Source organism: Dromiciops gliroides, chromosome 6 (genome assembly GCF_019393635.1).
Source record: "Dromiciops gliroides isolate mDroGli1 chromosome 6, mDroGli1.pri, whole genome shotgun sequence".
NCBI classification, from domain to species: domain Eukaryota; kingdom Metazoa; phylum Chordata; class Mammalia; order Microbiotheria; family Microbiotheriidae; genus Dromiciops; species Dromiciops gliroides.
In genome coordinates this window covers 97,480,068-97,504,163 of record NC_057866.1, presented here as the reverse complement: position 1 = coordinate 97,504,163, position 24,096 = coordinate 97,480,068, and the positions used below count along the sequence as shown (strand labels likewise).

Genomic DNA, 24,096 nt, shown 5'->3' with positions numbered 1-24,096 from the left:
AAAAGGCCATTATTGGGGGCTGGGTTTTACCTAAGTCCAAAAAACCAGAGCAGCTAAGAAAGTAGAAATTCACAACTGCTGCTATTTCCTAAATGCCCAAGATCCTGACCAATCCGGCCTCTCTAACAATCTGCACAGGAGTGGAATGTAATCATTCCCTCATTCCTGGCTCTCAGTGCAGAAGGAATGACCACTTGCTAGGGGCCTTGGAGGGTAAGCTCCAGTATAGGCCTCTGAGGTAGCCTCCCAAATCTAGGCAGCTAGATGGTATAGCAGATCAAGCCCTGGGCCTGGAGTCGGGAAGCCCTGAGTTCAAAACCAGCCTCAGACACTCTCTGTGTGACCTTAGGTAAGTCACTTAACCTTTTGCTGTCTCAGCCCTTCTGCTGGCCTGGAGGACCAGAAGGAAGCAAATACAAGCTGGGCAGCAGGGATACTTCCCAGCAACACTTCCTTTCCTGCCCTGCCAGCAGACGTAAGTGTCAAACAGCACTTATTAGTCCTGACAAGGGCCCCACGAGTCACACCTGCACTTATAGATTACAACTGCTGCAGTCTTCAGAGGGTCATGTTTGTCTACCCCTCCAGGCTCATATGTCTTGATCTACCCGCCTCTATCCATGAGCCTATAAATCTACCCATAGTGGAATCGTGGGAGCACACAAGTACTGAGTTGGGCATCAGGGAGTCTTAATTCAAATCCCAGCTTTGCCACTTGTTAGCTGTATGTTTTTAGGCAAGTCACCAAGCTTCTCTGGGCCTCATCAAACTGAGAAAGTGGAACTAGATGGTGTCTAAGGCCCCTTCTTGTTCCAAGCTGATTATCCCATGACCTGGGTTCATATCTGGGCTCTGTAACTTACTACCGACATAGTGTGAGGGATTTAAAGCTGGGAGGCACCTTGGACTTCATCTAGTCCAGACTTCTCATTTTGGGAGGTCACACAGCCAGCAAGTGGCAGAGCTGGGGTCTGAACCACGGTCCTCTGCCTTCATATCTAGGGCTCTCGACACTATTGCTGCCTCCCTTCTGTGATCTCAGAGAAATCACTTCTCCCTGAGCCAGTGTGGTCCCTTGTAAAAGGAAGGGGTGAGAGCAATGGGTTCGAAAGGTCATTCTTGGTTTTAGAGCCTAGGACCTTGGGAAGACAAGAGTACATTTCTTCCTGTTTGGTTCCTGTCAAAAAGTTCATCTCATATTCACAGACTGCTTTTTAAAAATTAAGTAGGTTTGATTTTGTGTTCTATGAAATTTAAAACATCAAAATATAAATTTATCAGCCACATCAGATCACTTTCAGGGTGGGGGGGTCATTTGACCTAAATTCTCAAACAAAACAAACAAATCTAAGTTATTTATCTGAACCTCAGTTTTCTCATATATAAAAGAAGTTGAACCAAATGACCTCACCTGACCCTTCCAGGGCTAAGGTAAGAGTTTATTTCCTTCCTTATTTATCTATTGTCCATCCATCCATGGTCTACACTCACCCTCTGTCTAGTTCAGTGGGAAGTAAGAAAGCAAACACATAAAGCCACATGATTCCTCCTCTTTATTGGAATGAGAGAGTTCATACCCTTTATACTAAGGGAGTCTCTTCAATTGCCCAACAAGGCGAATGCTAGGAAAGAGGCCTAACAATCAGATGTATCCAATATGGCTAAAATACTGCATCCCCTGCAAAGGAGGAAAGAACTTTTTTTGCATTTAGACAATGAAACTAATTGCTTTCGTCCCAAAGTTGTAGGCTTCTGTATCTTACTTAAGTGAATCTAGTCTTGTCCTTTAAAATACCTGAAAGGAAAAAATACAATAGAATACCTTTATGGTACAGACTTTTGTATTATAGATAATTAAGGTGTTTGCTTTTGTCCCTAACAATTGTACTCTGAAGCAACTTTAAACACTGTGGCCAAGCCAAAGGACGGAGCTACAGGGCTGTAGTTGGGGGTGGTGTGGAGGAAATGGTTGGGTTTAGAACCATGGTTACTGAAGCTTTGGACATTGTATTTTGCTACCGCAGGACTTAGCCTGCTTTCCTGTGACCTATGGTGGATTATCTCACATAAAACAGATGGGTGGGAGGGAATACAAGAATGGGAGATAGGAAGAGAGAGGCAAGACGAAGGGAGGTGTAGGGGCTGGGGTAGGACAGAGTGAGATCAAATAAAACAAACTAAAATTACACTTCCCAACTTGATAAACACAGGCCTAGAAACCAGGCCTGTCCGGTACATCTGAGTGGGCAGGCTACAGGCCTGAAATGTGGGTGAGGAAGTCCTGGAAAACTGTATTTACTTGTGAAAAAAACATAGGAAATTAACTTTGAAAAACAGCTTCAGTAAGAGAAAGGTCAGTCCCTGTCTGAGACGATGTCTGACTTGTGACTTTAAAAAAGGAAAAGTAGCCCTTTGCTAGTCTAGTCACCCAGAGGATGATGGGCAATCGCCCTGGAATCCTGCACTATGGATGAAGTGTGGAGAGGGTGAGGGCAGGGGTGGGGTGGAGGTGTCACATCTTCCCTCCTAAGTCTGGAAGTTAAATCCTTGCCCTGGCTCTGGGAGCAAGGTGAAGCGGGAGGCCTCCGGGGGGTGGCCCCAGGAGTGTGAGGGGAAATGCTGGGCTTGCTGAGCTTCCCACACAGAAGGGGGATGGCGATGCCGAGATGGGCCTGGGCCTCGGCTGCGAGCACAGCCCTGCCCCAGAAAGGGCGGTCAGTGGATGACGCACACGTCCAGGATGCAGAACTTGGCCCTGCAGGTGGGGCAAGGCACTTGGCTGGAGAGCCAGGTCTCCGGATGCTGCTGGTCCTGGCGGCTGGCGAACCACTTGCCCATGCATGTCAGACACCACATGGGGCGGCAGTAACACTGCTGGCACTCGCCCTCATCCGACTCCCGGCAGTTCTTCACCAGCTTGATGTTGGCGCTTATCTGCATGCAGCCAATGCAGGGCTCCAGCTCCTTCCAGGGCATCGGGAGGCCAGGGCAGGGGAAAACAAGGGGGGAAAACAAAGCAGAAATGGTCAACTCCTTTTCGGACTCTTCTGAGAAGACCCACACAGTTCAAGGTTTTCTGTCTTTCTTTCTTTCTTTCTTTTTTTTTTTGGCAGGGCAATGAGAGTTAAGTGGCTTGCCCAGGGTCACACAGCTAGTAAGTGTCAAGTGTCTGAGGCCAGATTTGAACTCAGGTCCTCCTGAATCCAGGGTCAGTGCTTTATCCACTGTACCACCTAGCTGCCCCCCAGTTCAAGGTTTTATAAATTCAATGCAAAGCAAGTCAAGGCAGTCAAGGGGAATGAATGAACCCCCCAGTCTGCCTGGGGCCTGCTTCTCTACCCAGAGGAGGCACATAGCTTAGAGGAGAACAGTAATACTAACTCACGGCTCCACAGCAGCTGAAGGCTTGGGATGGAGGCAGCAAAACGACTGACCGTAACCCTGATTTTACGGATGAATAAACAAGCTCAGAGAGGGACACTAAGTCGCCCAACAGCAATGGGATGGCTTGAGCCCTCGGCCCCATGGGGAATTCACAGTTGGGTGGGGGTTAAGATATCAAATGGGTGATACTTGATAGTGCATTCCTGTGAAACCACACGTATGCGAGGGCACTACTGACAAGGGGCATCAGGGAAGGCTTCCTGGAGGAGGAGGAAGTCTTTGATTTGGTCTTTAAAGGAGCCGGGGCATTGCAGCATGTGCAAAGGAGTAGAGGTGGGAAAGCTCAGGGGGGCTCAGGGCATAAAGGGAGGCTGGGGAGACCCCGGTGGGAGAGAGCTGTGAATGCCAAGCAAGGAGCTTCAGCTTTATTTGGCAGGTGACAAGGCACTCATGAGAAGAAGGCTGACTGGCTCAGAGGGATACAGGGTGAGGAAAGCTGCAACTGCAAAAAATCAGTGCAGAGCCAGCTCTGATCCTGCCCCTTTCCCTCTCTGCTCAGCACTGTGTCCATCACTACATCAGCGTCCAAGGAAGAGCCTCCCTGTGATGGCGATGAGCTGCCTGGGGTGGGGGGCGCTGCTCTACTGTTGGCTTTCAGCACTGGCTGCCCAGCCAAGCCCTCCTGGGAAGCCTCCTTTTAAGACCCCAAACCAGTGACCTGCTCGGCCCTGTTCCTTTCCATCCGTCCCTCCCTTCCCTGAGGTCCAGCTCAGCTCCCAGCTATGGCCGGCCAGGCTGGCCTGCAATTGTTTCTGAACTTAGGAGCGGCTCTGCCTTGTGTTCCTATGAGTTCATGAGCTCCCCAAGGGCAAGGGGACCGTCTTACATTTATTTTTGTGCTCTTCCCCGTTAGCACTAAGTACAATAAATACTCAAGTATTTATTGACCATTTACTCCCTGGCTGTGGCAGGAGCCCAATAAATACTGGCGGAATTTAATTTAATTAAATCGATTTTTTCCAACCAATTTATCGCTTGGTTCCCCACAGCCGCCCTCCCCACCTGAGACAAACTTCAGATCAGGGAAAGGAATTCCTTATGGTGCCAAAGCAGCAACACATCATCCAGGCTCTCTCAGAACCAATGAAAGGAGCAGCATAGATTGTCTTCTGCCGGGCATCCATTTCCACCCAAATGAAAAACTCGCCTCGCTTTCTCTACCTGGACAGACCCACATGCACATGCACACACACATGCACACAAGCGAGGCTGGATTCTTCAAGCTCACGTTGGTGAACACAAAAGTGACAACGTCGACAATAAGGAGGCTCAGGAAGGTCGTCAATCTAAAATACTCAATTCAACGCAGTATTTATTAAGCACCTTCTGTATGAAGAGTCCCATGCTGGATACAGGAGGAGACAAGTTTATAGATAGATGCACTGCTCCATGATGAGTGACTAGAGAAGAGTAAGCACAGCGCTGTGTGTATGAGGTCTGAGAGGGGACAGTGGAAGGAGCCTCCAGCCTGGTGGCTTTAGAGGGAAGGGCAGAATTCAGTAGGTGGAAAGGGGGAGGGAGGACCCTCTAGGCAAAGAGCACTGCCTGGGGCGGGGGGCATCAAAGAGTGACTGGGGGCCCAGTTAGCTTGGTTTGACTAGCTGGCGCAGAGAGCTTAGGCTGGAGGATGTGCTGCAACAGGGCAGAGCAGGTTGGCTGGACAGGGCCCGGGATGCCAAGCGTGAATGACAGACCAGACTCTCTGTCAGCGTCTATCAGCAGGTGAGACAGGACTGGGGTGGGGAGGGAATGGGAAGGGGAAGGCATGGGAGCACAGTGAGGATCCGGGGTCTGGAGCTGGAAGGGACCTTTGAAGTCATCATTTGACAGATGAGGGAACTGAGGCCCAGGCAGGAGATGGGTCTCAGGGTCATACAGGTATCAAGAACCCAGGTTCTCTGCTCCCAGTGCCAGGGCTCCTTCCACTGGGCCCCTGCTAATTCCAAGTTAGAAGGCAGCTGCATCTGTCCAGGCTGGTAACAGAGCCTGATATCCAGGGATGACAGCTTTAAATATGGGTGTTTCCTGGGAGTGCTGAGCTGGGCATACAGGGGAACCAAGAGATGGAATTCCAGGACTTTCTGAGCAGCCCAGTGAGAGGAAGGAGCCCCCAGGGTATAAACACAGATGAGGTGCTGCCCTGGGAGGAGCTTCCTATTCTGTGCCTCAGTTTCCCCCAGATAGCAGAGATGGGTCCTAACAGCTGTATTCCTAGGACATATCTAGGACATAGAATTCAAACCTCGGATCCCAATTCCAACAAGCTGACTCTCAAGTCTACCAGTATTCTAATAAGTATAAGTGAGTCAGAATCATCTATGAGGTTGAAGTGGGTTGGGGTGTAGCATAAGAAATCAGGGATTACTCAGACTACAGAAATACAGCGAGTCAGCACCCATTTATTAAGTGCGTACTGTGTGCCAGGCTCTAAACTACATGTTTGCCATTGGCTTTCCAAACCTCCCCCCATTTAATGTGAATAATCCCCAGTGTTCTCTGCTTCTGAATTCCTCCTTCTCTTCCTAATGCTGCCCCCCGATACATGTCACCAGACAAGTTCCCAAGGGGATCAGGCCTCACCCATCCCCATTCAGTACCTCCAGGAATAATTATAACATGACGCCAATACAATTGCCACCAGATGGAGGTGTGGGCAGTAGCAAAGGGCCTGACGACCCAGCATCTAGATGTTCCGCCCCTCCGTGTTGCTGGCAGTTTTCCAAACTGCTTTTTTTCATAGTCACCCTGGGAAATGGGCAGCACTAGTGTGATCACACTCAGTTTACAGAGGAGAGAGCTGAGGCCAAGAAGCAGGGGCCCAGCTGGTGAGCACTCAGGTGGAGACGTGGTTCTGGGGAGAAGCCCAGAGGTCAGGCCTAGGGTGAGAAGCTGGCTGTGCGTGGTCTGCAGGGAGCATCTGAGTTGTAGAGGGAGTAGGGAGGAGAGAGGAGAGAAGAGAAGGCTGAGGACAGTGTGCTGGGGGATCCACACATCTTATGGGCTGGGAAAGGGAATGGGCAGCCAGGAGAGGAGACTGAAAAAGCACCGAATGACTCCTGCTTACTCTGTCTGTCTCTCTCTATCTCCCCAAGGACTTTCTGTACAGAAAGTAATTTTCTATCTCCTGATTCCTTCTCTGTGGCATCCATACAAGCCCGGATCTCCCCCCATCTCTTACAAAAGCAAACATGAAAGTCTTCACTTGACCCTTCCAGGCCCTCCCAGAACAAGCTTTCTGCACCTGCTTCTACATCCTGTCCTCTACCTCCTGGCAGCCTGCCTTCCCATCCCACCCCCTGACCAACAGTCACTTCTCTGAGGTTACAGTCACCTCTCAAAGGCTGACTTCAGTGGCCTCTCCTTTCTTCCTCTTGTGACTCCATCTTGGGTGCTCTCCCCCCTGCCTGTTGTGCAGGATTCTCCTCCTCCTTCTCCAGCTCCTTCATAGAACCGTCATCCAGTGCAGTGGCCTGGAGTCAGAATCCAGCTTCCAGCTAGCCGAATGACCCGAGTCACAACAGGCACAGTCTCCCTCAGTTTCTTCATCCGTAAAATGGGCATCATCATAACACCTACCTCCCAGGTTGTTGTCAGGACCATACGAGCTATTCCTAAAGCACTTTGAAAATCTTAAATCACTAGATAAATACCACTGTTGCTGCTGTTAATGTGCTCTCCCATTTCCATCACTGATATTGATGGTGGATAGAATGCTCGACTGAGTCCCAGGAACACTAACTTTTTCAGTTCTCTGAGCCTCTGGCTCCTCGTCTCCAATATGGGGACACTATCTGTAGCCCCCCTCCTAGGATTGCTGAGAGCCTCAAATGAGCCCTAGAAAGCTTGCTGGAAGCTCTGAGGTGCTACGAGAATGTTGGCCACTACTATCTTTACTTTGTCTGCGCTTCACTGTGCCCCTATTATATCCCTCCTATGGAACATTAGCCCTGTGAGGGCAGAGAGGCTGTCCTCTTTGTCTCTGTGTATCCACTTCCCTAGCACAGAGCTGGCATATTAGGTGTATTAGTGAATGCTTGTTGAATTGAACAAAACTGAAAGTATGGTTAGGACCAGTCTTACAGACACAATCAATGGAAACTCGACTTCTATCCACCTTCCTGGCCTGCTTGCTAACAGCTCTAGAAGCCAAGGGAGGCTAGTACCACCATAAACACTGACTGGCCTGCTGCCTCACTACCCTCACTGTCAGGTATACTACCTGCCCTGCTTCACTAACAGTGGGACATGTCACCTTTCTCAAATCTCTCTACTATCTGTTTTTTGGGGTTTTTTTTTGGTGGGGCAATGGAGGTTAAGTGACTTGCCCAGAGCCACATGGCTAGTAAATGTCGAGTGTCTGAGGCTGGATTTGAACTCAGGACCTCCTGACTCCAGGGCCGGTGCTCTCTATCCACTGTGCCACCTAGCCGCCCCTCTCTACTATCTATTACAGAAGTCCATGTTTAGGCCAGTAGCGGGGCAGGTCTCTGTCTCCATTACTCCGATCAACCAACCAAGTACTGATTACTCATCCACCACATGCCAGTTACTGTGCTAGGTGCTGGGATACAAGTAGAGAGAATGAAACCACCCTTACAATGAGCTGGAGACAACAAGTACACATCAATATACACACAACATAAATATAGAAGTTTATAATACACAAATTAGTGAAAGACAAGGCAGTTTGGGAGTGTGAGTGCTAGCAGTCTGAGGACACCGAGAAAGGATGTTCAAGCAGAAGAGAGGGGACTCTATGGGGGAGGGAGGCAGCCAGTGCAAAAGGATGGAGAGGGTGTGTTGTGAAGAATCACTGAGTTGGTGGCAGAACCACAGCTCGTTCCCAGGCCTCCCGACTCCTACCTGAAGACTGCAGGTGCCTCTGTTTACCTACCTGGTTGCTGGGCATGGAGTAAGGTGGGTTAATTTCTACCAAGGACGTAAATGTTTCCAGAAACAAGTCGCCAAGGCTCTGGTGGATGACAACGTTGGCGGCATTACGGATGGGGGCATGGAGTTTCTCAAGCAGCTCACCATATTCTGTAGAATTCAACCTGAATGAGAGAAGGGAAAAGGAACATCATTTCCTCATCCTATCTGTCCTAGGGTTTAGAGGTTGAAGGGGTCTGAGGTGATCTAATTCAGTTCTTTCATTTTACCGAATAAGGAAACCAAGTCCTGGGGGTTATGGAACTTGCTGAGAATCAGGGCTAAGAAATGCCAAGGCCAGAATTTGAACTCAGGTCCTCTGACTCCAAATCCAGGACCCTTTTCACCATATTACTTTGCTTCTGACATAGGTTTGGTGAGGAAATATTATTTACAATGACAACCTCTGCACCTTCTTGGCCAAAGATTCTGACCTGACCTATAATAACTCTCCCTCATTTTAAGAACACTTCAGGGCAGCTAGGTGGTTCAGTAGATAAAGCACTGGCCTTGAATTCAGGAGGACCTGAGTTCAAATCCAGCCTCAGACACTTGACACTTACTAGTTATGTGACCCTGGGCAAGTCACTTAACCCTTACTGCCCCATTACAAAAAAAAAAAAAGAATACTTCATACTTTCCCAAAGGGCAGTAACACGACCTTGATTTATCCTCTCTGTCTCAGTGTGTTCGTCTATAAAAATGGGGATTAAAAACACTTTCACTCACTACCTCAGAATTGTGGTGAGGACAAAATGCGATCCCAGTAATTCCAAGGGGTTCAATTTGGAGTGTAATGGTTTGACGAGATCACTAATGAGCTGAAGTGTACCCAGAAAAAAGTAACAAGGATGGTTAAGGGGATTTCTTCTAAGATCAATTATAGATACCTATTTTGTGGAGGAGAGAACATGCTCACAGGCTTCAAATATCTAACGAGTCTTATGTGGCAGAGGGATTGGACTTGTTTTCATTGGTCCCAGGGGAAAATTCGAAGCAGCAGGTGGAAGATGTGGAGAAGGAGATTTCAGCCAGATATAAGGAAACATTTAACAACTGGAACTGTCCTGGAATGGAGTGAGATGCCTCCAGATGCAGCAAATTTTCCTGTTAATACTGTTCTTTGCATAAGGAGTGATACCATAAGTAAATTAGGAGAGGAATAGTATACCTCTCAGATCTATAGAGAAGAGAACAATTTATGACCAAACAAGAGATAGAGAAAATTATGAAATGCAAAATGGATGATTTTGATTACATTAAGTTAACAAGTTTTTGTACAAACAGAAGCAATGTAGCCAAAATTAGAGGGGAAGAAGAAATCTGAGAAACAATTTTTACAGCCAGTGTTTCTGATAAAGGCCTCACTTCTAAAATATATAGGGAACTAAATCAAATTTCTAAGAATGCAAGTCATTCCCCAATTGAGAAATGGAATATGAATAATGGAATACTATTGTGCTGTAAGAAATGAGGAGCAGGCAGATTTCAGAAAAACCTGGAAAGACTTAAGTGGACTGATGCTGAGTGAAGTGAGCAGAACCAGGAGAACATTGCACACAGTAACAGCAACACTGTGTGATGATCAACTGTGACTGACTTAACTCTTCTCAGCAATGCAATGATCCAAGACAATTCTAAAGAACTCATGATGGAAAATGTTCTCCACATCCAGAAAAAAGAACTGTGCATTCTGAATGCAGATTGAACCATACTATTTCTACTTTTTGGTTGTTTATTTTTCTTTTTAGAGGTTTTTCCCTTGTGTTCTGATTCTTCTTTCACAACATGACTAATGCAGAAATATGTTTAATGGGAGTGCACATATATAAACTATATCAGATTGCTTTCTGTCTTGGGGAGGGGGGAGGGAAGAGAGAGAGGGAGAAAAATTTGCAACTAAAAATCTTATGAAAACAAATGTTGAAACTATCTTTACATGTAACTAGAAAATTATAAAATACTTTTATGATAAAAAACAAATACTGGTCTTCAGGTAGAGGGAACGGCATCATTTGTCAGGAAGGCTGTGGATAGGATTTGTCCTACTAAGGAAGGGTGAGCTAGGTGCTCTCTTGAGTCCCTTCCTGCTCTGAGATGATGTGAAATGATCCTAAAAATGCAGTAAGGAGTCAATCATCAGCATCATCTCATTTTAAAAATAGGACTCAGACAGAAAGCATACTGGGACATTCTTTTACATTTAACATTTTATGGACCACTGCCTGTTTGTAAGGCTCACAGGGCAATAGATTCATCTAGTCCAACTTCCTCATTTCACACTACTACACAGGTAGTAAGTGCCAGAAGGCAGATTTGAACCTTGGTCCTCGGGAAGGAAATCAGCACTTACTAAGCACTGGTATTGTACTGTGCTTAACAATTATTTCATTTGATCCTCCCAAAAGCTCTGGAAGGTCGGTGTCTTCCTGACCACAGGTCCGGCGCTATCTCCACTGCATTGTAGCTGACTTCAGAGAGTGCAATCTTGCCACTGGAGTAGGCTATAAATCAGGCAATAAACTTTTATTAAGTGCCTATCATGTGCCAGGGGAGCTGGGTGGTACACTGGCTAGAGTACTGGGCTTGGCATCAGGAAGACTCATCTTCCTGAGTGCAAATCTGACCTCAGACACTAACAGTGTGATCTGTGGACAAGGCATTTAGCCTTCCTCATGTATAAAACAGAAACAATACTTGCAATGATTCCTTGCAAGGTTGTGATGAAAATGCTTTTGCAAACTACAAAGTGTCTTATAAATGTAGGTTATAATGATTGTTATTATGATGTCATCTATGGAGAAAAGAGGATGTATTCTCCCTTATTCTGGATCCCTTCATCATGTCAGATGGGAATAAAAATACTTTCAGTACATGTCTTTTTGTTTTCCGGGAGGTGGAACAAAAGTGATGGGAGGAAGCTTGTGGCTTAAAAAAAAAAATGAATTCTTTCTAGATTTGTGAGAAGCCATTGGTTATCAGCCATGGTCTAAATTGGATGAGAGAGAACAAATGGACTGAAGGGCACACACTTGGCTTAGAGGGTGAAGACGTGTTTGAGGAAATGAGCTGGGGAGAATTATTCTGATTTCCCAGGTAGCAGTCTTTAAATCAGACCAAGGGAGAAAAAAAGGCTCTCTCTGCAAGCCTGATGGATTTTGCCTGGCCTCATGCCTTCCCTGAGCACCCGTTTTACTAATTCATGGTGCAGCGATAAGCAAAGGATGTTTATAACAGAGTTACAAGAGTCGGCTAGAGCTGAGAGCAGCTACAATGAACTTTTAATCTTTACTCAGGCAAATGAAAACATATCTAGCATTCTCTAAACACAGTATTTTCAACAGACTACTTTTTTTAAAAAGCTTTACTGATCTTGCTTTTCATACAATCATTTCTCAACAAACCCACCCATCTTGTACTGATCTGACCCCAAGTCACCTGCTTCTGAGAACATGTGGTACAATGTTCCCTGCCCAGAATTCCCTACTTCTCCAAGAGGAAGTGAGGGTCAGCACAGCGACTTAATGGAGGGATGGAGGGGCAGAACTGGGGGAGGGAGACAGAAAACACTTGTTTGTTTGTTTTTTTTTTTTTTTAGTGAGGCAATTGGGGTTAAGTGACTTGCCCAGGGTCACACAGCTAGTAAGTGTTAAGTGTCTGAGGCCGGATTTGAACTCAGGTACTCCTGACTCCAGGGCCGGTGCTCTATCCACTGTGCTACCTAGCTGCCCCCAGAAAACACTTGTTAACACTGTATTGAGGGGCAGCTAGGTGGCTCAGTGGATAGAGCACCGGCCCTGGAGTCAAGAGTACCTAAGTTCAAATCTGGCCTCAGACACTTAACACACACTTACTAGCTGTGTGACCCTGGGCAAGTCACTTAACCCCAATTGCCTCACTAAAAAAAAAAACCACACACACACACACAAAAAAACCACTGTATTGAGCAACAGGGAATGCCCCACACTGCACCTCATTCCATGTCCCCACTGTTTTTTTAATGATGTAGGCACAGTAACAACAGGTTAGCCAGGCGACCCTGAGAAAGTCCTTTCCCACCTCTGTCCCTCAGCTTTTTCTTTTTTTTTTTCTTTCTTTTTTTTTTTTGATGAGGCAATTGGGGTTAAGTGACTTGCCCAGGGTCACACAGCCAGTAATTGTTAAGTGTCTGAGGCCGGATTTGAACTCAGGTCCTCCTGAATCCAGGGCTGGTGCTCTATCCACTGCGCCACCTAGCTGCCCCTTGTCCCTCAGCTTTTTAATCGAGTGACTGAGTCCTATGGCAGCCTCACTTCTGCTCCTAATTCCCTGAATGAACTTCAGCAAGTCTCTTCCCTTCTGGGTGCCTCTTTTCCCCAAAATGCTCAAAGGGGAGGTTGGACTTTGTGAAGTCCCTCCCTCCCACCTCTGACATTCCATGTGCTATGCTGCAAGGTCCCTCTTGGCTCTGATCTTCTGTGCTCTATGCTGTAAGGTCCTCTGACCTTACAATCCCAAGGAGGTGCCCAGGTCCAACAATCCGTGTTCTGGTCCCAGGACCCTTTCAGCTCCAGCGCTCTGGCATCCCAGCCCTTTGCACACCCTGACGGTAGAAAGGGGGAGCCTCAGAGTCTCCTTGAGAAGCCCACTCAGAAGGCAGGGTCCAAAGCCAGTCTTTATTAGAACAGTAGATTTCTAGGAGTACAGCCAAAACAATGACTCCCATAAGCTTCCCTGCCGAGTTAGGGAATGAAAATGAGGCGGCCTATGCTGGTCCTCAGGGGAATGTGTATCCAAACACACACACCAGTCTTGCTACAGTCACTGAATGCCACAACACAGAATGCAGGGCCCCAGAAAACCATTTAGTCCACGCTCCTTATTTTACCGAGGAGAAAACTGAGGTGCCAAGAGGGGACGTGCCTTGCTCAGAGCCTTACGGCAAGTTACTGGCAAAATCAGAACTGGACCCCAGGTCTCTTGAGTAGATCCTGTCCACTTATTGTTAGTGTTCTAGAAGCCAGAATTCTAATCAATGATGAGGAAGACATGTGCTTGGGGAGGGTCACCCACACGGCACCAGTGTCAGCAGAAGAACTGGGAGGTCCCAGGCAGAGTCCCAGGAGATGAGAGCCTCTGAACTTTTTCTGTCTGATCCCCTGGGTGGTCTGGTGAGACCTACGTACGCCTCCTGGGAATAGTGTTGTAGGGCCTACATCGGTAGTTGAAGGACGTTTGCACTTCAGTCAGAGGGAGGATACATCCTTCCCCCATCCAGTTTCCAGACATGCCTGTAGCCTGTAATCTCTCTGTGGGCCCTTTGGGAGATTTGTGGACTACAGCTTAGGACCCCCTGCCACCAAGCCAAGAGTCCAACCTGGGAAGGTTTCTCTCTCTTACTTTGCATCTTACTTTTCTACAGAACAAGCCCAACGACTTGGCAAGGCTGGTGTCTGTATTTAGACACACTCCCCCGGGGACCACGTGTTCTTAACTGAACTTCCCAGGAGGGCACTGCTGGTGAGGGGGCTGGAGACATTCATTCTCACTCGAGGACGAATAGAAGGAAAGGAGGGTACTGGAGGCGAGAAAGCTCTGGGCGGCCATGATGTGGGAGGGCCGTCAGCGGGCCTGGAACTTGGGAACGAGTTACAGAGGAGGCCTGCTGCTCAATGTAAGGAAATGCTTCCTGACAATGGATCCTGTCCCAAAGTGGAGGTGCTGCCTTGTAGCAGTGGTCACAAGTAGGGGATGGAGTAAGAAGGATTCCTGTGCAGCTGTGGGCCCTTAATCTGGGTCTATGACCGTGTGTGTGTGTGTGTGTGTGTGTGTGTGTGTGTGTGTGGTTTGATAACTATATTTCAACAGAACTGATTCCCTTTGGAGTTGTGGGTAATTTATTTTATGCATTTAAGCCAGGGGCTTTACCAGACTGCCAGAGGGGCCCATGATAACCCAAAGGGGAAGGTGATCCCTGAGAGTCTTGGGTCCTGTTATCCGCCATGCTTGGGGTCTTGTTCTAGGCACCACAGGGAACGGAAGAGATGCCCTCACAGAGCTCACAATCTATTGGGGCAGATGACACATGAAAAGAACATAAGGAATAAAGGAAATGAATGGGTTATAGGCAGCTTGGGGATCCAGTGGCTGTAGAGCACTGAGCCCAAATCCAGCCTCAGATACTTACTCCCTGTGTGACCTTGGTCAAGTCACTTAATCTGTTTGCCACAGTTTCCTCAACTGTAAAATGGGAATGAAAATGTACCTGCCACCAGGGTTGTTGTGAGAATCAAACAAGTTAATCTTTGCACGGTGCTCAGCACAGAGCCAGGCACACAGGAGGCACGACAGAAATGCTAGCGATTATTATTCTAGTCGGAATTCAGGGCATGTCAGGGAATTGTGAACCTTAATGATTCAGGCAGGCAGAATTGAAAAGTGGAGGAAGGCATCCTACATGTGGGAGAACAGCAGAAGCGAAGGTGAAAATGTGTCTTGCTGAGCAATCCCCGTGCCTGGAATGATCACTCACCACATCCCATCCTCTGTTCAACCCCAGCCTGAAGCCTTCTGAGCCCCCAAAGCTAAGGAATCTTCCTCCTCTCAGAACCTTCGGGGCACTTGGTTTTTGCCTCTCCCAGCACCCTCATACTTGCCTTGTGCTTGTCATGGCTATCTCTAAGGCTTCATCACGGCTGTGGGAATCCTGGATTTTTAATGGTCTTGTGAGACCCTGCCTAGCTGGGAGGGCTCAGTGCCTCGGCTTGGCCATGGACCACGGGACCACAGGCCATGAAACCATCCACCTGTGATCTGACTGGGTTAATTAGGTGCAGAGATGCTCATCTATACCATGACCCACGAGGGCTTGCACTGAGCCAGTAGTTCTCTGAAGGGGCTGGAAGTTTCACAAGGTATACCCCCACATTTGGGATGACAGGTTATTACAGATAAAAGAAAATGAGACTTGGCTTTGTGTAGTATACAAAGTATTCTAAGGATGTGCAAATAAGGGGTGCAGAATTACTAAAACCAGCCTCTAACATACAAAAGTGTGAACCCCAGGCCTTGAACTCAAAGAACTCAACAAAAAGGGAAACTGTAAATGGGTGATCTCCCATGGGGCTGCCAGCTTAAACGTATGGCAGTGCACTGCGGCTGCTCACAGCACAGAACAATGCGCCGCCAGTAGAGAACACTCTGCACACGACTCTACAGCCTGGAGGGGCCCACAGTTTGTGCCGCTACAAGAGGACACCCTAATTAAAGCAGAGCCGAAAAGACTCAGGCACTCTCTGTGGAGACCCAAGGGCCAAACTCCCCTCCCTCCCCCCAGCCCAAGAATAGTCCTTACACTTTAAAACACAATTACTGAGAAACACTGCTCTTAGCTGGCTGGCCCGTACAGAGACAAGCAGGCAGACCTGACCTGCTGCCCAGGGTTTGCTGATGCCTGGTTCAGTCTATAGGCTCCCTAAGGACCAGACCCAGGGCGTGCACACAGTGGGGAATGGCTGTCTTCTGCCTTGAGCCTCCCAGCATTTTCAGAATGAGAGGGAGGGAATCAGCCACAGCAGGTGAGGTCGAGAAACAGCTGTGGCCAATTAAAAGCTTCAACAAGAACACCAGGGAAAAAACCAAGAGCATAAAAATGGCCCTGCAAGGACCAATCAGCCCTTCCTTCTCTGTCCCTTCCTCCTCCCTGAGGCTCCCACGGAGCCCAGGCTCTGTACCCCGCAGGTGGCTGCCGCCATGTGTTTCTGCCTTCTATATTAGATGACAATAACCACAATACCCTATTTTCCTGAGTTCATTGAAGTTCAGAGAAGTCAAGAGCTAGGAGATATGGGAGCCTAGATCTGAACTCAAAGAATCATGGTTCCAAATTCAGGACTCCTTGCATTGAATCAACTCAATCTCAATCTCTCTCTCTTTCTCTCTCTCCCTCCTTCCCTCCCTCTCTCTCGTTTAGTCTCCTCCCTCATATTAATACTAAAGAATTCAGGGGCAGCTAGGTGGCGCAGTGGATAGAGCACCGGCCCTGGAGCCAGGAGTACCTGAGTTCAAATCCGGCCTCAGACACTTAACACTTACTAGCTGTGTGACCCTGGGCAAGTCACTTAACCCCAATTGCCTCACTAAAAAAAAAAAAAAAAAAAAAAAAAAGAATTCATGACTATTGTCAAGACAATGAGCATTTATTCAACACCTACTATGTGCCAGGTTCTGTACTACACACTAGGTATACAAATAAAGGCAAAGATATTGTTGTCCAAGTTTTCCTCCTACTGGGATGCTCAGACGCTTCACCATGGTTGCCTCCTGTGCTCTTGAAGGCCACAGAAGCTCAAGGCCTGACAGGCCCAGGCATGGAGGATGTGCCTGCTGTCTAAGATCCAGCTAGCTGGGTGCACAGAGAGGCACCATCGGGGGGGGGGGGGGGGGGGGGGGGGGCTGGCCAGCAGGACCCCTGGGCCTGCCTACACAGGTGTGGAGGATTTGTAATCTGCAGATGTGTCTGAAATTACAGAGGTTCTGCCTGTGTGGATTCCCTCCATAGAGCCCTGCAAGCTCTCTAGACACAGTTTCATTTGCCTTGGATCACTCTGGGATGGCTGCCCTAACAGGAGGGGGGAACTAGCTGTGTGACCATAAGCAAGTCACTTAATTTCTCTGCACCTCAGTTTCCTCATCTGTAAAATGGGCTTTAAAATGTCCATCGTACCTTCATCCCATGTCTGTTGTGTTTTACAGATGGGAATGTGTTGATAAAACATTTAACAACTGGTTGGGGGGGGGGGGGAGTACATATGATGGCCTTTTAAGTTTAGTCAGCATTATTATAATTTTCTCCATTCTTCTTAAAGTCTAGGGTCTAGAAAGATAACAAAACAAGCCAAGCCCTGATTTGCAGCATTTGCTGAAATGCACCGTGGAAAGGACAGCTAGGTGGTGCCATAATGCACAGAGTACCAGGCATGGAGTTGGGAAGACCTGAATTCAAATTCAGCCTCAGACACTAGCTGTGTGACCTTGGGCAAGTCACTTAACACTGTTTGCCTCAGTTTTCTTTTCTGTAAAATGAGCTGGAGAGGGAAAGGGCAAAACACTGCAGCATCTTTGCCAAGCAAACCCCATATGGGCTCATGGAGAGTTGGACTTGACTGAACAACAACAACAAAAATGTTATTCTTAAAGCCCAGGCAGGTTCTGTGGATGAGCCACCCAAGAGGCTCAGCAGCAGGAAGCTGGCTAGTGAGGGATCAATTATTGAGACTAAAACAGCTCAGGAAGCCCAGGTGAGGCAGGCCTGTGCAGGAGGAAGTCCAAGCAGCTGGATTCCAGGCCCAGCTCCAGGACAACGAGGTGTGCCTGCCACAGGACAGGTGATTCAATCTTTCTGATCTCAGTGTCCTCCTCCTCTGTAAACAGAGATAACAACACAACTGACCTCACAGGGCTGTTGTTGAGAAAGCCCTTTTCAAAGTGCCCCAGGTATGTGCCTAATGATCACTCAAGTGTCAGTAAGTTACCGAGCACTGATTAAGCACTGACTGTGTGCCAGGCACTGTGTGTGTTAAGGGGAGAAATTGTGATGACCTCCACTGGTGTGGTGTGCATCCCCTTCAGAGGAATCCTTCATCTTTTCAAGTGCTGAAGAATTCCAGGCCTTTTCAAAGAAATTCAAACCAATCTGGGGCCTAGATTTGCTCATGATCTTTGGGCAGGCCAAATCAGAGCCCAGCTCTCCCCGACAGCCTCATCATTTCACCTGAAAAAGGAGCTGTATGAATAAATCTCAAAGAGGTGAGATTTATGCTGCTCACCCCCAGGGGCCAGATCGAAGAGCACAAAGAGACGGATTTCAGTTCAAAATAAGGATAAACTCCCTAATGTAGGGGGTGGGCTGCCTTGGGAAGCAAGCAATCCTCCATCACTGAGGTCTCTAAGCAAAAGCTGAGCCAGCACCTGTCAGGCTGGAGCCTCCCATCTGAGACTCAGCGGCTCTACAACTCTACAAGGAAGAGAATTTGCTTACCGAATGTCAAAGCCTTTGACGAGAGGATGGACGCTGGTCACTCGGATGGTGAGAAACTGGACAGGCAGATTGGAGTCTGGTGAGAGCTCATGCTGACGGGACTCTGTCACCGTCAGGTAGATATCCTGCTGCTGAGCCACGTGGATGTAATAGGTGGTCACTTTCATCACCCAGGTGTCTGTCACAATCACCCGGGCGCCTGGAGCCCCCGTGGCAAACTTGTCAATGCGGAGGAATTCTATGTTGATGGAGGATGCCACTGCTCGCCACCTTGAGTGAGGGAGGGCATAGAGCGCCAGAGTCCTGGCCAGGGGGTGGTGATCCCACCTGTTCCGGGACCAGTAGTAAGCAATGGTGCAAGTGACTGTGGGGAAGGACACTGAAAGTAGAAGGAACAGCTTCCAGCCTTCTGGGGCCTGGCTGAAATAATACAGTTGCTTTTCAGATGCTGCAAAGCACATGCCCAGGTAGTACCCTGCAAAGAGTAAAGAGAGATTCTGCTCTTAGGAGACAAGGCACAAAGGTGTCCTGTGGCCTTGTAAGGTCTCTGCTTGTACAGAACCCACCAATATGCATTCCCTCTCTCTGGTGCTGCAGGATGCCCCAGTGCTTTCAATAACCCAATTCAACAAATATTTTCTGCATGCCTCCTGGGAGTGCGGAAGGGGGTCAAAGTTTGTAAAGACACAGCTGCTTCTCAAGAAGTTTACAGTCTTATGGATGATGGGATTGGGTGCCCAAATGAGTGTTTCTGACTGCTATTGTGCTTAATAGCAGCAATGATGATGATTCTCCACCAAGACATAGGATCCTAAATAAAGATTTGGAGAGAACCACAGATGTCATCTAGTCCAACTCCCTCATTTTACAGTTGGGGAAACAAAGGCACAGAGAGGTTTGGAGACTTGTCCAGGCTTACACAGTATTAAGGGCAGAGCTAGGATGAAAACCTAGGTTACCCTGGCTCCAAACCCAGCACTCACAGCCTTAGGACTTCTCTAAGTCCTCCCAATGATGTGGCACCAAGGTGCTCCTGCATCATGGAAGGCTGTGGAGTCTCGATCCTGCGATAGCAGGTCTAAGCTGGAAAGACTGCAGTGCCTGACCAGACCACCACAGATTGTCAGCAGGTCACCGTGGTCATTAGCAGGCAGCTGCATGAATGGTGTGGCCGCATCAACTCCAAACACGGTCTGCTAAATCAAAGATCTACAAGGTGGGAGAAGGGCCCACCAGGACATCAGAGATTTTGGCAAGACCGAGCATTAATATCAATTCTTCTTATGGCCACCCTTCCAACAAGAGGCCATTCTTCAGGTCCTAGACAGGCCTGAGATTGATGTCAGTATCAGTGATCAGCAGAACTACTGCTGTGTTGTTGTTTGTCCTTTGTTCTTAAAGAAGACCATGCCTGGGGCAGCTAGGTGGCGTAGTGGATAGAGCACTGGTCCTGGAGTCAGGAGGATCTGAGTTCAAGTCCGTCCTCAGACACTTAACACTTACTAGCTGTGTGATCCTGGGCAAGTCACTTAACCCCAATTGCCTCACCAAAAAAAAAAAAAAAAAAAGAAGAAGACCATACCATTGGGGTGATGTCATGACTTGCACTGAATTGGATTTAAGTGAGGGAGGGCTGTGCAGGGTCACCAACTTCACTCTCTCGTGCAGAGCATTCTGGGGTCCAATGGCAAGATATAGATCAGGACAATTGGAGATGGCCCTGGATGTTTAAGGCAGTTAGGGCTAAGTGACTTGCCCAGGGTCACACAGCTAGTAAGTGTCTGAGGTGAGATTTGAACTCAGGTCCTCCCAACTTCAGGGCCAAAGCTCTATCCACTCACTGCACCACCTGACTACCCCACTGCTATGTTATGGGGGAGTGTAAAAAGCCTGGCTTCCAGGATGAGCTTTGACTTTTTAGTAGCTGTGTGACTTTGGGTAAGTGATGTTACTATCTGAGCAAGGACAATGCCTGCTTACACTCACACTGTCTATTCTGGCTCACTTTTTTTTTTGGTTTGGATCTGTAATTTCATCAGCATTGGGACCTTCCTCTTATAGAAACTGCCCCCATGGATGCAAACTAGGGGCAACAAGGTGCTTTGGGGAAAGGACTCTAGACTTGGAGTCAACAAGGCCAGGATTCAAATCCCAAATCAGTTACCTAAATGAATGAATGAAAAAGCCTGTATTAAGGCCTTGCTATAGGCCACACTTTGTGCTAAAGGCTGAGGATTCAGATACAAAAGCAAAAACTCCGGTGATCTGTAGCCAACCAAAGTTACAAGGATGGTGAGTGTGGCTAGAAGTCAGAGCAGGGGTGATTTCATCAAGGTTCGAGGGTACAGCACTGGATGAAAGCAAGGAAGGCAAAGGGTGGTGCTCCAAAGCTTGCCCTCTGGCGTGGGGCCCGAGGTCACTGGTGCTGTGAAGTATGTGGTCACAGAGGAGGTTCATTTGAGTTACCTGACTCAGGACCAGTTACTTAACTACCTCACCCCTCTGGGCCTTAGTTTTCAATGAGCTCATCAGCTTCTAAGGTCACTTTCAGCTCTAAATCTATGAACTTAGGAACTCATTCCCTTGAAGTGAATTCAACAAGTGATGACTAGCACTGAACTCTGCTGATGGCTGAGAGCAGGCCAGCCTATCTCTGGATCTAGGCAGTCCTTTCCCAACCTGGGCATACTGGAACTTTTTTATTCTATTTTTTTAATATAAATTTTACTTTGACTTCCCTTGACAAGCACATAAGAAATGAAAATAATCAACTGGGGGAATAGCTGAGTAAAACGTGGTATATTATTGTGATGGAATGCTATTGTGCTGTAAGAAATGACAAAGAGGATGCTTTCAGAAAAACCTGGGAAGACTCACATGAACTGATGCAAAGTGAGGTAAGGAGAACACTGGACATATTAACAGCAGTACTGTACAATGATCAACTGTGAATTAATTAGCTATTCTGATTAATACAGCAATCCAAAACAATTCTGAAGGACTTATAATGAAAAATGCTATCTACCTTCAGAGAAAGAACGGATGGAAGTCTCACTGCAGATTGAAGCATAATTTTTTTCACTTTCTTTTTCTGCAACGTGGCTAACATGGAAATGTGTTTTGCATGATTTCACATGTAAAATGGATATCATATTTACAATGGGTGGGGGAGGGTTGGGAGGGAGGACAATAACTCAGAACTCAAAATTTAAAAAAATGAATGTTAAGAATAATAAATTTTTGGGAAAAAAAGAAATGAAATAAGAAAAAGGAGCTTATGATAAAACAAACAAGCACTCTAATTTCCTTCAATATAAAATGAAGATAATAGCACCTAACCTCCCTGGGTTGTAAAGATAATATATTTGCAAAACTCTGCAACTTTAAAGTGTTATATAAATTCTACTTTTATTATTACTGATTAAGCCCATGCCCAGAAATCTGCATACTGACTTTCTTTTTATTTATATATTATTTTGTTCTGACACATCAGTCACTTCCAATAATAAATAACATCCTATAAAAATACAGTCAAGGGGGCAGCTAGGTGGCGAAGTGGATAGAGCACCAGCCCTGGAGTCAGGAGTACCTGAGTTCAAATCCAGCCTCGGACACTTAACACTTACTAGCTGTGTGACCTTGGGCAAGTCACTTAACCCCAATTGCCTCACTAAAAAAACAAAACAAAACAAAATACAGTCAAGCCAAGCCACAAGATAGTGATTTCGACTGACTGTAGATATAACTTGTGGTTTACAGCTTTTAATTTTTTTTAACAGAAAAGAAGTGTACTTAGAGTTTGGTAATTTGGAAGAGACACTTGTGTTTGACTTGCGTTTTGTTGCCTGCATCTCATTTATTTCACATCTGTAACTTTTCCTGTTCGGAATAATGATAAACTCCTTCAGGGGAGGGGATTTGTGATGTCATTTTTCACCTCTGTGTCTTTCTCATTGGTTTTGTACAAAACAGGAACATTATAAATGCAGGTTTACTAGAAGTGAAGAGTTGACAAAGGCACGGAAGTCGGTGCCTAAAAAATCTTTGTTGAATGTTTCATAGGGTTTATGTACTTAAGGCTGGAAGGGCAGAGAGGTACCCCTCCCTTACCCTCAGCTTCCCTGGCTTGCATCAGGCACACCCACCCCCGTTCTGCAGGAGACCCTTCCCCGACCTGTTCCTCATTGGGCCGGACCATCTGCCTGCCCCCTTGACACCCCCGTGGGTTCCCCGGGCCGCACTGTCCTGCGGGCTCTTCCCCACTGGACTGAAGCTCTTGGAGGATTAAGTGCCCGCAACTCCCGGCCCTCGGCAGCAGGGACCCCGCCCCTTCAGCTGGCCCCCACACGCACACTAGAGGAAGGGGCAGAGTCCCACTCCGGGCTCTCTCGGAGCCCCCCGCGTTTGCCCGGCCCAGGGCCCTGGCTGCAAATGCGAGGTTCGCTCTCCCGAGCGGGGGTGGGTGACCCCTCCGGGGTAGGTAGGGCGCATCTCAGACGCTTCCAGGAACAGACGGGGAAACTGAGTCCCAGGTGGGGAGGAGACTTGCCCAGGGGCGGAGGGCAGGGCCGGCTCCCAGCCTCACTCACCCAGGGGCAGCAGCGAGTGGATCAGCATGGTGACCGTGGTCCTGCGCAGGTGGTACTGGACGAAGGCCACGTCCTCGGTGCCCAGCCAGCCGGACAGCAGGTTCTGTACGGTCAGCCCCGCAGAGTGGAATTCATTGGGCGTGAAAACGAAGCAGAAGGAGAACACAATGTACGCCAGAGTGAAGGTCACCTCGGGGCTGTCCATGCTGGCCCTCCGGGCGCCGTCCGGCCACCCGAGGAGGCAGCCCAGCCCCACACGGGTGCCGAGGGTCGGCCCGAGCGTCGGTCGAACGAGGCAGGAGAAGCGGCAGCTCCCGGCCCCGCCCCCGCCCCCGCCCCCGCCCCGGGCCGCAGGGACTTCCTTTTCCTGGCATCGGCGGCCGCGAGGCGCGCTGGGAAATGTAGTTTCCCAAAGGGGCTCCTCCTGCGGCTCTCCCCTGGCTGCGTCTGCCGTACAGGTGTACCTCGAGATGTCACTGTGGCTTTGCTTCGGGACACCTGGCTTCACGGGCTCTCTGTGTTGGACACATTAACCGACCTCTGGGGTGTGTATGGTGGGGGAGAGAGGGGCGGTCTCTCTGCAAGCCCCAATGTTCGCATTAGAACGTCACCCAATGGTCCTGTACAAAGACAACGGGAGGTCTCTTCAGTTCAAGGAGCAGTCTCTTCCTTCCACAGGAGAGGAAGCAGCGCCCACGAGGACTTAAGTGACGTTCCCACCTGGGGCAGAACTGATTAGATCCAGCACACTGTCCTCAGCAAGCCACCTCACCTTCTTTGCCTACACCTCGGGCTGTTCTAAAGAAAGACCTGGGGCAGCTAGATGGCGCAGTCGATAATTCAGGAGGACCTGAGTTCAAATCCAGCCTCAGACACTTGACACTTAACTAGCTGTGTGACCCTGGGCAAGTCACTTAACCCTCATTGCCCTGCAAAAAAAAAAAAAGAGCTACCCCAATTTAAACAATTGGATGTAGATGTAGAGTATATTTAAATATGTATGTATATATGCAAATATACACATATTATTGTATACATAAATATGTATTTCACAATATAGCTTACTGATTGTTAACAGATGGGAAGCATCCTTTAACTTTGACAATATGGAACTAA

At 48.0% G+C, this 24,096-nt stretch overlaps 1 protein-coding gene across 1 annotated transcript; it reads right to left on the bottom strand.

The window, feature by feature from the left end:
* Positions 1-1,531: 1,531 nt before the first annotated feature.
* On the bottom strand, positions 1,532-23,300 carry TMEM129 (transmembrane protein 129, E3 ubiquitin ligase). The gene is made up of 4 exons (XM_043971739.1): positions 22,981-23,300; positions 18,392-18,866; positions 8,339-8,498; positions 1,532-2,964 (listed from the first exon to the last, which is right to left on the bottom strand). The coding sequence occupies exons 1-4, from the start codon at positions 23,183-23,185 to the stop codon at positions 2,716-2,718; spliced, it is 1,089 nt and encodes a 362-aa protein (XP_043827674.1). The 5' UTR covers positions 23,186-23,300; the 3' UTR covers positions 1,532-2,715.
* Positions 23,301-24,096: the final 796 nt, after the last annotated feature.